General features: G+C 39.2%; 2 protein-coding genes across 2 annotated transcripts in view; one reads left to right on the plus strand and one right to left on the minus strand.

Annotated features, from left to right (window-relative positions):
• The window catches only part of LOC145452907 (macrophage mannose receptor 1-like), a 448,907-nt gene that overhangs the window by 404,527 nt on the left and 30,313 nt on the right, over positions 1-14,067 (plus strand). The window lies entirely within an intron of this gene.
• Positions 1-14,067, minus strand: part of LOC145452896 (uncharacterized) — a 172,899-nt gene that overhangs the window by 99,891 nt on the left and 58,941 nt on the right. Inside the window, exons 11-17 of the mRNA XM_080331023.1 lie at positions 12,195-12,402; positions 11,292-11,433; positions 10,156-10,260; positions 9,960-10,072; positions 8,526-8,685; positions 6,122-6,211; positions 5,132-5,241 (exon numbers count right to left, since the gene is read on the minus strand). Of these exons, the coding sequence (XP_080187149.1) occupies positions 5,132-5,241; positions 6,122-6,211; positions 8,526-8,685; positions 9,960-10,072; positions 10,156-10,260; positions 11,292-11,433; positions 12,195-12,402 (928 nt within the window). The remainder of the gene's footprint in view (positions 1-5,131; positions 5,242-6,121; positions 6,212-8,525; positions 8,686-9,959; positions 10,073-10,155; positions 10,261-11,291; positions 11,434-12,194; positions 12,403-14,067) is intronic.

The raw sequence follows: 14,067 nt of genomic DNA on the forward strand, positions 1-14,067 counted from the left end.
GGTTATTGTTGATATTCGAATCGCCGTCTACGTCGGCTCTGCGGTAAACTAATTACCAAAATATTACCTTGGAAGTGATTCCTAGATTTAGCAAACTATTGCGCACTGACTGGATTAGTGTAATAATCGATAGTAGCACACAGCTGCATGGGAAACAATTCAGCGCTCAGGTCATTCGAAATATAGGTCGCACGCGCTGCGCAATCCTCTTGCACAACAAGCCACGTTTCCGTTTGTGCGGTTATTGTTGGTGACTCGTACATATTCAACACCGCGCGAGAGATGCCTATACTCGAAAGTACGAATCACCGCCACGCCCATAAGAACACATGGCGAATCACCACAGATCCCGTAAGAATATACGACAGGCGAATCACCGCCACCGCCTATAGCAAAAAAAGGCGAGTCACGACCACGAGTTTTCACGGCGAATCACCGCCACGAGCTATACCTGAAAAGGCGAGTCATGACCGCACCCATAAGAACACATGGCGACTCGCCAGCGAGAGGGGGGTCTAAAAAGGCGAATCGCCAACACGAGTTTCGCGGCGAATCGCCGCCGCACCCATAAGTACCGCATAGCCGCTCACGAGCGATCTATACTACTACTCTCGTAACTATTTTCTGAACTGCGCGTGAACTTTCAAGCCTTGTAGTCAGTGCCGATGTTACAATCTTGCTACTAATAGTGATTAGTGACCATAGCGAAAACTCAACGTTGCCGCCTGAAAGCAGTTGCGATGTCGCATATCAACACTTTTTTCATTTTCTATATGTATTTAGCATAACTAGGAAGCATTTATTATTACTAATTCCAAATTATCATAGCAATGTGCCGGTTCTAGGCCATTCTTGACACCCGTTTAATACCATTTATTGGTTGGATAAAAACATCCAACACTTCTGCACTATAGTTGACGACGATTGGCCCTGACGAGAGTCATCCGAAAATATTCGGTTTCACTTCAATATAAATATACTATTCAACTCATCTATGAATAAATAATACAAGAACAAACACATTATCTACATGAAAGAGATCGCGAGCTGGACAAACAATATATGAAACGATATATGTTTCAGCGAACTTACAGATAACTTGGTATGGCTTCTTATCATGTAGAATGTAGATGCTTACCGGTGAACCATGTTGAGCGCTCTAGGATTTGGCCTCCAAATTACTGTGAGAATCGATGAACAATTCTCCGCATAGACTTCCAAGTATTCCGGAGAACTGGGCACTGAAAAACAACCGTGTGAAATTTGAGAAGTAATGTTCTGGTATGTTTGCTCTTATTGCTATGCTAAGGCCCCCCCAAAAAATTGTTTTCGATCAGTACTTTAAAATGAGACCACATCATTTTTTGAGCGGAGCACTCTTTTTAGTATCCACACGAAAACCAACGACTACACTGGGCAACAATTTTGAACGAAAAATCTGTTGACTTTGATTTGGCACTTGATTTAGGCTAATTTGGGGTGCTTATTCCAAAAATGCCACTGGTTTTCTTCTATCACGTCAACTTTTTGCCCTATGACGTATGCCCAAAATATGCACATTTTCACGAATTTAGCCATATTACTTTTCCATATCATCTAAAATCCACACTTTTAACATATAATAAGTTATATAGTCAAGGGCCCGATTGAATTATGTGGGGAAAAGGTACTTGTATCGATCTAGCCAGATGTTTTCACCCATTTTTGGTTAGAGAATGCCATTAACCGAGGATATTTCACACACATATTTGATTTAAACTGCAGGATATGGCAAGAAAATTAAATAGGACATTTACTATCAGCTATAGGTCCAATGCCACTTTCAGCTTATTCAGTGTTACCTGAAACTCCCATACGCTCGATAATTTGGATCAAGATGAAGATCTCAGGGATGGCAGCCCAAATGATGTAAATTTTGAAATCGAAGTTGATTCAGAAAGTAAAGTATAGTCCATCAACACGAGTTATTGATCTGACATAAGCTTTGGGACTTGGAATAGACGTCTTCGGAGCTTTTAACATCCTTATGAAGTGAGAAAAGATTACTTGGCAGGGTAAAGAAGATATCTCACATTCGATCAAGAGAAACAGCCTTTTCATCGTAGGCCTACTTTCGGTAGCTCAGTGTATTGCCGTGATACTGGCATAGGCATGATACCGTGACCATAGATTACCGGAGGAGTTGGGAATCCCGATTTTCAAGTCAAGTGAATGGCAAATGCCTATAGGTAGCGTAAAAAGGGCCCTAAAGTGTGCCATTCTCCAAAATGGCAAAGTCTTAGGTCAGTAACAATTGCACACTCAGTTAGTCTTCGTGAATAATACAGAAACATTAAGAGTAATACAGAAACATTGTTGCAATATCACGAGCACGATTGACTCATATGTGTCAGCTTTGAAATATTGTGTTTTCTAGTGGTTAGACAATAAGGATGTACTGCACATGCAACCCTGATACACAGGTGTCACTGCCATATCTTTATGTCGAACAGCAGACATTCAAAAAAACTAAAATATCCTAATATTTCCCTATAAACCTTGACATAGTCAGAGATGTACAAGGAGAAAATGCCCCCCAACATCTGAAGATGATGGGGGTATGATACCAGAGATTGGAGCTTACATATGTTAGCTGACTGTTGCTCAAGTATCAAACTAGACAACTTACAGAATAATAGGTTATTAGCGCAAATTTGGACTCTGAAACTCGCACTTTATTTGTCATGTAGAAGCAATATCAGTTTAAATCAACCAAATAAAGCAGTGCAAATATCTGATTGAAGTCTATTGATTTACTTTCGACAGCTTGAGGTTTTTGAAACGTTTTATACAATAAGCCAAAAATATTAAAAATAGTGCTATTATGTGGGTTATGAGAAAATGTGGTGGGTACCTAACCCAAAAAATTTACGGGATAGAGAAAAACGGAAGTCATTTTTGAATTCAGCGCCCAAAAGTTAGTCACAATCAATTGTCTGATCAAAGTCAACAAAAATAGTGTTGACCAGTGTTATGAATGACCAGGTGAATTTACCGTAAAGCAACTTTCGCTATTATGATAGACCAGGGATTCTCAACACGCGGCCCGCAACATCTTCGTTCTATGAAAGGGAATTAAACCGCGTAACCCGAGTTCTCAACCCAGTGCAGAACACTATTAATTAGCTTTCGCCAAGATAAATAAAAAAACGGGTTGTGTCTAATTTGTCGAAGAACAGTTGTCGTAATGAAGCGAGGAAGCTTAAAACGACAGCACCGACAGTTTCATCCGGAATTAAAAACACATATCCAACTCTTCTTGGAACAAAACATTGCTAGCTAAGCGTCTAGCCTTATAATCCTTATTTCGAGGCATTGTTGAAATTGCCGACAACGTTACAGAAGCATATAGTTCAAAATTGCTTGGAATATCGCCAAAGCCAAGAACTCAGCTTGAAGACAACATCACCTAGCCAATATTGAATCTACAGTTGCTTGATTTAACCGTGTTCAAATGAGTAACAACAATGTCAGTGGATCTTTTGTCGCTGTTTTTGAAACAAGTTGCCGCGTATAGGCCACTTTAACCTAGCTTTGTCCGAATCATCAGACACCACGGAAATTGCATAGCTAATAATCTGGGTGCATTTTCTCAGAGTGGACGCATTTGCAGAGTTAAAGCTGGCAGGGAAAACGTGGGGAGGGACAGTTGTTCTGCATAGACGAGTTTTCATCGAGGATCACCCAACAACATCAGCTTGATAATGCTGACTTCTGTAATTATTTATGTAACTCCTCGCATGGTAGCAAAGGAAAGGGGAATGATTGGTTTGCTCAGAAGAGATCCCGAAATCCAAGACTTCCCATTGCACTGTATTTTGCACGAACTGTGGAGATATCAATGCCACAATGGCCTCAGTAACGACAACAGCTGTCGTAATTTAATACTTGCTCACACATTGAAACAGAGAGTTCCGTTGCGGGCGGGTTGGAGAATACATTATCACCTACTTGGCAATACATGTAGTGCACTCTCCATGAAGGTAATACCAGCAGTAAGCATTTTTTAAGTAAAAAATCGTCGTGATTTACTTACGCCACTGGAAGATAATATATTCTCACAAATAACAGAAACTGCAAACTTGCTAACACTGTCAGGTAATGCTTTATAATGCATAAACAAAACATGTATGACTATATCACTATTCCTGTACGACTGGTAAATGCAGGGAATTTAATAGTAGCCTACGATAAGGCTATCATGCTCTGCGGCCCGCGGCACTTTTTGAAGTTAAAATCCGGCCCCCTAACGAAAGAAAATTAGTGGATTATGGAGCACCTTTAGCAATTAACATTCAGTGGCATAGCTTGTAAAAGATCGGTCTATAGTGCGGACAACGGCCTGACATCTCAACAAATTCAGATACTAAAAAAACGCTGAACCAACGCCACACAAGGTTAGAATATCCATGGGTTGAAAGAGAGCCTGTCACGATTTAGCGATGGGAAAACTTCTTATCCAGATTTTTGGCCTGTCAGAGACTTTCAAACAAGTATCCGCATTTTCCGCATATCGGATGGGACACGCAATATTGTCAGTGAAACTAACTGCATATATCAAAACTTATTCTTATCAATATTCTAGTCAAAACATACTTGCATTTTCTCAAATAAGAAAGGACACGCCATGATGGCAGTAAAGTTCGACAAGCAGGAAATATGGAAATATGAATGGTCAGAGCAAGGGAAGAGTCACCAAACTTATGGGACATCAAATTATCAATATGACGGATTTTCTACCTGTTAGCGTCACATTTCTTTCCAGTTTCGCTCTGTTGCCTCCAGCTGCATTAACTGCGATACACGTGTATGTCTTTTCGTCAAATAAAGTCGCATTTCGAACATGAAGAATTGAAAATCCGGGGCCTGGTGTCTGATAGACAGTATCCACAGTTTCCGTTACATTGGCTGTCAAATTATTCCAGTACACGGTCGGATGCGGTATTCCATTCCCAGAGCAATTAATCGAATCGGTCACCCCTGATTTGACAGTTGCGTTGTTTGGAAAGAGAGTTATTTTGTTCAAGTATGCTGTAAAATTGTTTTCGCATCATATTAATGGGTTCCACTATAAATAATTCATTCGGTTTACATTTTTCGCAAATATATGGCAACTGCTGTGATTTGTCATTTGTATGTTTCCAACCAGAAACCGTGGCGGTAATATAGCCAGTCTTGCGAATATTTGGATATCTAGGAGCCCTGTGAAATAATTTATTGTTAGATGCTAGGAAAAAATACGCGATATGGCAGCGCTACATTATGGCAGGCAGTACAATGCTTTTCGAAAATATATCTATATACAGTATACGTATATACAGACTATGCATATTGACTGAAGGAAGTAATTATGAATTCACCAGCATACATGCTAATACTTTTGATTAATCTCTTGGAAATATTTTTTCCGCAATATTGGTGAAGACATCGCTCCAAGTAAGAACATAGCTGCAGTTATTTTAAAATTATAGTTCGGATGTGAAAATATATATTGGTTCCTACCGGGCCTACGATATATCGATGTATACGATACATCGTAAGCCCCGGTTCCTTTTCGTTGACATTGGATTCTTATATTCTTAAACACGTCGTCTACACCTAGCCTTTAGCCATTATTGACGATTGCCATAATCGTTGTGCATGATGGATTACTGATTCAAAACACGGAGGAAATGGAAATGTAATTTTAAACTCGAATTTTTTAATATCGCACTGTGTAAGCAGAGAGACTAAAATTATTGTAGAATGGAGAATTTATACACTACACCTCAAATGTAATCGATACGAGCGATACAGGTATTACATACCTATATTCACGCATGTGAGTCAGGGCATCAATTTGTTAACTACCGTTGAGGCCTCAAAATTCGCCACGCAGTCGACGAATGCAAGGCAGATGAGACGTTACAAAACTTTGACGCTAGTAAGTCAGCCACAAAAGACATCACATGATACAATGAGACATAAGCCTAGACATATTGAGATTAAATGAAACTCTAATATGTGAATGAAACAGTACGTCATTTCTGGCAACCGTAACGTATATTCATTACAACAGTGAGATTAAGAGAATATGACTCACCATTTGTTATAAGACGAATTCGTTCTACTCTGCCAAGTAACAATATTATCTTCCACAGTGCCTCCAATGTGGAATTGAGCAATAGGATTCCTTAAATATGCAATCAAATTTTAAATTATTGCAGCAACCACTCATTGTCGACGTCAGACTTGTCGAGACTGATTTTTAGGGCAATCTTGTTTTAAAATATTTTTGAGTTGAATTGAGCTGAACTTTATCAAAACGACTTTCTTCTGGCATGAATTGACTTTGAATGTGCCAATCGGATTAATGAATGTATTCATTTTTACACGAAATAAACCAGATTTTGTGGTGATTTACAATCAATATTTACCTACTGAACTTGACGAGGACAAGCTCCCGGAAGGATTGCCACACCTGCGATAGTTCTGGTGTAGTACAGCGACTTGATTGGTCTTACTCGCAGTTTTCTCGTTTCACTATTCAGAATTTATATAGAGTTTTCAAAACCGAATCCTTCGTATGTCGTGGCGCACCAGACCGAGAGCACAAACCCTTTAACAGTGGTTTCTAAACTTTTAACACCGTGAATCAAATCTGAGTTTTATTTCATCTCGCAACCCAAGCCTCGTGCATCGGCATGAATCCAGTTCAATATCAGTATGCTACGTATATACTGGCATGCATGAAATGGGGAATTTACAGACAACCAGTTGTATGCAATACAGTTTTATAAAACCTGTGTGACGAACGCAATTTCAAATCGTAGTGCGTTATTTTCCTTTGTCGATCACATTTGTACTGCGGGGCTCAGATGGCATAGACCAGTGGTTCTCAGCCTTTTTTGGCTTCGCGGACCCCTTTTAGACCGTCACGGACCCTCGCGGACCCCCTCAAGTTTTATTTCAAATTTTGCTCAATTATAGTGCGACCGTCATCTGTCTTGCGCAAATGTGAACTGTAGGCTTGTGATAAGCAGCGAAAAAATGACTTTCCTTGATAATAACATCATACGATTTATGTAGAAATTGAATAGACTTTATTATTTAAAAGGTAACTTTGCAGCTGTATTTCTTGAAGTAGGGCTACACGTGGTCTTGAAAATCCACGTCTTCAATTGTGATAAGAACGAGTAGCGAAAATCCCTTTCCTCACACAAAGATAGATTGAGGTCAATGTAATATTAACGCGTAACGCTTCCGGAGACACTTTTGGTGTGATCGCAACATTTGTGGCCCCATAATGAAGATACATGTTTTTAATGTAAGACCTTGATAGCTTCCACACCCTATTTAAAGTCCAATTGTATGAATATATACGGTCTTACGTTTATACATACGGTCTGATATCGGGGCAACAAAGTATATTTTTAATGAACACATCACGCCCAGCCTATATAGTCATTTTTATCTAGCATCTCATCTTGGAAGTTATTCTGGAATAGCGGTTATGTACATCACAGGATAAAATGGCTTTCGTGGCGAGGTCTCAAAAGAGCAATATGTTTGTATCAGTAGATTATTGGCAATGAAAATGAATTTGCACGGTAGGATATTTCATATCAGACGATTGTTCTGATGATGTGAGTAATGAGGTGTTATCAGCTGGAGAGGAAAACTGCCTCTTGATTTCCCTAATTAAAAAAAAATACAAATTAGATTGAAAATCATTTTGCATATTAAGCGGTCTCGCGGACCCCCTGAAATTGCTTCGCGGAGCCCCGGTTGAGAACCACTGGCATAGACGTTGCATGGTAATTTTGGGTCAAGGTTTTGTAGCATTTTCAACGTTTTTCACCCCGCATTTTTGCCGCTGCCGAATAGGCCAAAACTTGATTCCTTCATGTGTCCCGGCTCGGGTGGAAAGGGCGGCCTCAAAATACTTTTGGACATCCCTACTTTAAAGTATCCCAACGGTCTCGGCCGGCGTTAAGCGATACAAGCAATATTCTTCTCTTTCACAATTGCGAATAAAGTGGATTCTTTTATGCAAATTATGCCTCTTCAAAATTTCAAAAATATCTGGTGCTGCAGTTACGGCCGCGTTCTTTCCCTCCCTGTACCCAACCCGAGTATTACCCGCGCAAGTTATACCTTTCCAGAGGAACCAATGTCAGACAAATCTTATCATTACATCAAATATTTGCGAACCATACTTTGGGAACCCCTGCCTCATAACTTTAAACACTAATCCAAATATGTGTTCAACACTTGGAATATTAGAAATGTGAAATGACGTACTCAGATATGAAAGGTTGGAGTTCGGCCTGTTTTGCCATTCTAACTCTGTTCTTTCTTCTGTGTATGCTTCATGATCATTGACACAGGTATATGGCAATTTATTGATGCGTCAAACATTTGTGGCAAACCAATAAAATGTAAAATATAAGAAACGTTATCCATATCAATATTGCCAAGATATCCTCTCAGGGAAAAAAACTTACATTATATTCTCACGAATGAACTCATCAGTTTCCTCATCGTGAATTTCAATCAGTCTTTCTCCAGAATCAGCACAAGTACGATTAGCGTCCTCAAAATTTAGTCTCTTCTGGCGATGGAACGTGACTATGTGATCTTCGCGTTTCGCAGTTATTGGGAAAGCTATGAATTATGGAAAAGGGAGGTGATATTTGCAACAATAATCGAAGGAAATCTAACTGACAGGGAAATATTCCCGATATGTTTCTCGTTTTTATTCATTATTATTTACTCGGTAATAGCAGTGACTCTACTCGGTTTTATAGGACTTGTTGTAATTTAATGGAGGAGTCCAAAGTCGCCAATGTTGTTGCTCAAATATATTCCTAATAGTAGAAGTAGCGATTTTCAAGACAGGCAAAAATACTTCAAGTGGAAATAGAAATTATAAGTCATAAAAAGTGTAAATAGTTTCCTAAAGTAGATTAGGTGCAGTGTTCACCTAAGCCTACTTTTGCCAGTTCATCGGCAAAAGTAGGCGGTTCATGTCCCGATTTAGCACGTGAAAGTAGGATAAGCACACATTTCCACCACTGTGAAAACTATCTTAGGCTGATAAGTGGGTTTATTGCAGTGGTTTAAGCGGTGTTCCACGGAACATTGGGGGTTGCCTTAAACCTTCCTTTCGGGTTTCGTGGAAGGCAACACCCTAGTTCAACTTATACAACGGATTGTTGATGATGCGCAGGTCTTGGCCATCATGGGTTGTATGTAATCAGGTCAGATCATTAGTCGAATGATGCCTGTTGCGTTGGAACACGGTGTGCAGTGGCGAACGCAGTAGAGGTTGGGGTTCTAAATCGAAACCCCGTCTTTCTGAAATACCAAGTCTACACTCTTAGCAAAAAGAGTATGTATTCACACCCAAAGGGCCGTAAAGAGTGGTACATGAAAACAGAACCCAACTCAGAATTGTATCGCGGTCATAAGTCGTGCATACCTTCCTAGGTTCCTACGTTCTTACGTTCCTACGTTCTTACGTTCCTATGCTCTTACGTCCCTACGTTCTTACGTTCCTACGCTCCTACGTTCCTACGTTCATACGTTCCTACGTGCTCGCACAATTGGGATTAAAATGTTGTACTCGATTTATACCGCGATATAAGGTAGATTCTGGTTTTGTGTGCATGGCTGTATATTGACACGTGTGCATCAAGGGTGGTGCACGGGTGGAAATACACATTCTTTCCGCCATTAGTGTACCTCCAATATTTATAAAGTCATTTGTATTCAGGATATTGAAATCACGCTATTTGAGCTGAACAATGTAACATTTTAACTCTTCAGTATCAATGACTCACATTGATTAATTCTCATGGTAGGCTACAGTTATTACTCCTATTTTTGTATAGTCATGACAGACGACGATAAGGTAATAGAAAAATTATCGAATGCACCTTTTTGGCATATAAACCCAAGTTTTTTAATGCAGTCTACGCTTGTCCATAATCCTCTTGGTCGCACCATTACACAGTCCTTATTGGTAGTAGGATTGGGCTCATCGCCTGACCTGGAGATATGTACATATTTTTAGGATTAAGCACTGTACATCTACTGCGTACAATCCTTCCTTAAAAGCGTTAGACAACTTACCGTGCCAGATAATGTGCAGATGCTGCGTTAAAAGCCACGCTCCCATCAAACCATCGCCAAGTTTCATCTTCGTCCCGAGAGCCTCCAATCCACCAACGATTGCTCCTATAATGACGTAACGAAAATTGAGCTACACAGCACGCATGGTTACTGGAAAGGGTGTAAATAGTAGGGATGGTGTGAACCTCATGACGTCACGTGACGTCATATTGCTAATTCCAACCATACATTTCAGTGAAGTGACAGCCTATATTAATGTACACGACGACTCATGCCACATAATGCCACAATGCTGAACTAGGCTACATATTGGACGTTTTAAACGTAGCCAAATGTATCAACTGGGGCAATCAAACGCAGTGTTGGGATCAAATCACTACCTTCGAGTCACGAGTCATAACGAGTCATTGCACATTTTGAATCGAGTCAAGTCAACTCAAGTCAAGTCACGAGTCTAGTCACATTTAAAGTCAAGTTGCCTTTTCGAAGTATGAGACATGCTACGTCATTGCATTTTGCTAGCTGTCCAAAATACAGATTAAGTGGTCATTGATTTTGAACCTATGAATGAATATAGAGTTAAATATGCACGCAGGAAGGCGCTGCGTCGCTCACATATACGTAGAACTGCTAAATTACGTAAGTATAATTGCACAGTCTCAGTTTATAGTTAGCAGCCACAATAGAGGATGAGTAACGAATTGATTGGATGGAATACATTACCCATTTACAAATTGATATGATACAATTCGAGCCTGCGCCAATGGTTGAGGACTGTATAAACTATATATGAATTCAATTTCCATAAAACAAGAGGTTTGGTTAAGGTAAGAACGGAGATCAGAAATATACATTTTGCTAATTAATAACTTTACTTTATTAGTTAACGACAACATAACCTGTAAGCTTCGATCACTTCGTTTGCAGTCGATATATCTATCAAAAAACAATGAAGGCTCAGTAAAACGCATGATAATTGAATGAAACTGAATTCACGAATCATTGAATTAAACTGCTGCCCATCCTGAGGCTACTAAATATATTCGAATTGTTTTTAGCAGTGTGGTTCAAAAGCAAATTTTCCCCTCTCTAGAAGTAGATTTTATTATAAAATCTGTTTGTATTTCCTGACATACCATCTCTTGATTACATCCGATACATTCTTCGAATCAATTTTGATAAGAGTCGTATTCGCCTTCTGGCAATCCATTTTCGCATCATGCCAGGATTTCTTTACGGTGCGAAACGTCAACTCATACAAGTCCAGATAGAGTGAGCCTAATGGCAAATATATTCGATAACATTGTTGCTCAAATGTCCACATATAACGTAGTAAGTCAATTATTCGACCCGTAGAAATAAAGAAAATCGTAAATGACGTCTGAGGTTCGCTGTAAGATACATTGAGCTTTCCAGTTTTCTTCTTAGAAACTATACCCTTATTAGCACAGTGGTTCCCAAACTCGTGGCGTGAAAACATCTGACGGAATGCGCGAAACTGCGGTCCACTGAAGAAATTATTCGCGCCCGGCGTGATTTACCTCCAATTCATAGTTAATCCTCCGTGCATAGTCCTAATTTCATATTTGAGAATTATCTCATTATGAGTCATAACCTTCGACGCCATCAAACTATCCGTCAGAATTGATAGCATTCTGGTTGGATTTTCTGATATCACGATAAGTGGGACGTGAAATTCTTCACTACCATAAAGGAGGGCGTGTCTAAAAAAGTTTGAGAACCACTACTTAAGCACCCCAGTGCCGCCAATTACAGTCTCATTTTAAATTAAAAAATCAGTACAATATGATTTGCTACTTCGCATGGTTGTAATTTGCCAAAAAGTTGATGACTAATTTGAATCAAGTTGATTGATCCGAGTCTTCTATGACAAATTTATGATGATGAACAAAATATATCGGAACATACATTGAAAATCACAGTGTTGGTCATAGAATTGGACACAGCATTAACTTATGTCGCAACGTTTATGCATATAATAAAAAATATGGAACGTGTAAAGTAAGCACATACCATACCTTCGAAATCGGTAGTGCAATTTTTGGCATACCAGAAAATATTTCCAGGCCCTGCACAAGTGTGTGCTTGTACACCGATTTGGTAAATAAAATTTGGTTTTCCCAAATAATTGTACTTAGTATTGTCCTTGGTCACAACATCTGAAAAAGATGTCTCGTTCCGCGGCTTCCCTGGATACACCCAGTTAGTACTTCCGTGGATATATATCTAAATATGCAAATGACATAATTTATTTGTGGCAGTGCAGCTTAGATGGTAATTAGTTTAAGGACAAGGTCATCATAATCATATCAAAATCACGAATTAAAACGATTACCACTTTGCTATAAGCAAGCACTTTAATCTAACCTCAGTATTAGATCAATTTCCCAAGTATCAAGGTATACGTCAAAAGCGGTCTCTGATAACACACAATGAGTTATGAATCTTAACACCAATCAAAAACCCTGCACTGTAGAATGCCATCGCGTAACTTGGACAAATACTAATTTCCTCGATCGCGTGACAAGAATAAAGCGCATAACACGTTATGATCAGAGGAAAAAGCTAATACCTCAAAACTCATTTACGCTGTTTTCAGTATGAATATCTAGCGACTATATTCTATTTGCACCACTGGCGACATTACCACTGATTGATCTTATAGAAAGCAGCCGACAAACATTCGATATGTGTATCTTGAAACGCACCGAAGCTCAAAACGCAGAGATTGAATAAGCAGAGTCTCACCTGCTCTCATGCAACATATAACCTCTATAACACTGGTCGACATTTTTCAACTCTTTTTGTTTTTTTTAGAACGGTTAATTGAGTTTACCTAATTTGACGACGCTGATTCCAAATTTGCTGTCAGAATTCACTCATCGCGTCACAATTTTTCGCAAAAACCGAAAGAGAATTTTACTCAAATACGGCTGTATTAAGGGCGTTTATGCCGGTTTAGGTCCGGGTATGACTCGAAACACATCCTACAAAGCTCTCAGCATACTTTATTGGATTTGAGGTTTGATTATCTTGAACTTAAACCCTCCAGATAATCAGGATCCTCGGTATTTCCAAGAAATTTGGATATAACTTCAATGAAAGAGAATCATGTATTTTTTTCCAAATTCGCCTCCTAATAAGAAATAGGTGTTTCTGGTTATTGTTCTGATTTGAGGTCCAGCAAATACACCCTCTATTCTATTAACTCAAGTGAGGAAATCTTTCGTGAATGTATTTAGAGCGTGCTGTCTCTTTGATCAAAGCCTTTAAAAACTTTTTCATGATATACAGTTTTATATATAATGGTCGAAATACAGCATTAGATATGTCGATAAGAGCAGGCTCTGACACATTTTAAAACCTGGTGTCAGACACTCCCTCATCGGCCTCTTATGTTAACTTCAATGATTTCTACTGTCCTGTTCACACATAAAACAGGGATACCTTGTAGTTCTAGACCAGCGGTTCTCAACCGGGGGTCCGCGGACCCCTAGGGGTCCGCGAAGCAATTTCAGGGGGTCCGCGAGACCTCTAAATTTTTAGAATGGTTGATAACCTAATATTTATTTTATTTTTTTAATTTGAGAAAGCATGAGGCAGTTTCGCTACTGTTTCACAACTGCTAAAACCTCATGACTCATATCCTCATAATAATCGTCTGACATGAACTATCGTAGTGTCGAAATTCATTTTCATTGCCAATTTTCCAATAACCTGCTAATAGAAACATATTGCTGTTTAGAGACGATTTGTTGGGGTTTGTGGAAAAAATAAAAATATGGAGATAGTAACGTCAATCAGGGTGACTTCGTAATGTCTGCGATACCTTCTCGATTTGAAGTTGTCAGTCTCATCAAATTAGTGAACAGTGGCTTGAAATAAAAATTT

The sequence above is a fragment of the Botryllus schlosseri genome, chromosome 12 (genome assembly GCF_051294905.1).
Source record: "Botryllus schlosseri isolate E-star chromosome 12, Bs_hap1, whole genome shotgun sequence".
NCBI lineage: Eukaryota > Metazoa > Chordata > Ascidiacea > Stolidobranchia > Styelidae > Botryllus > Botryllus schlosseri.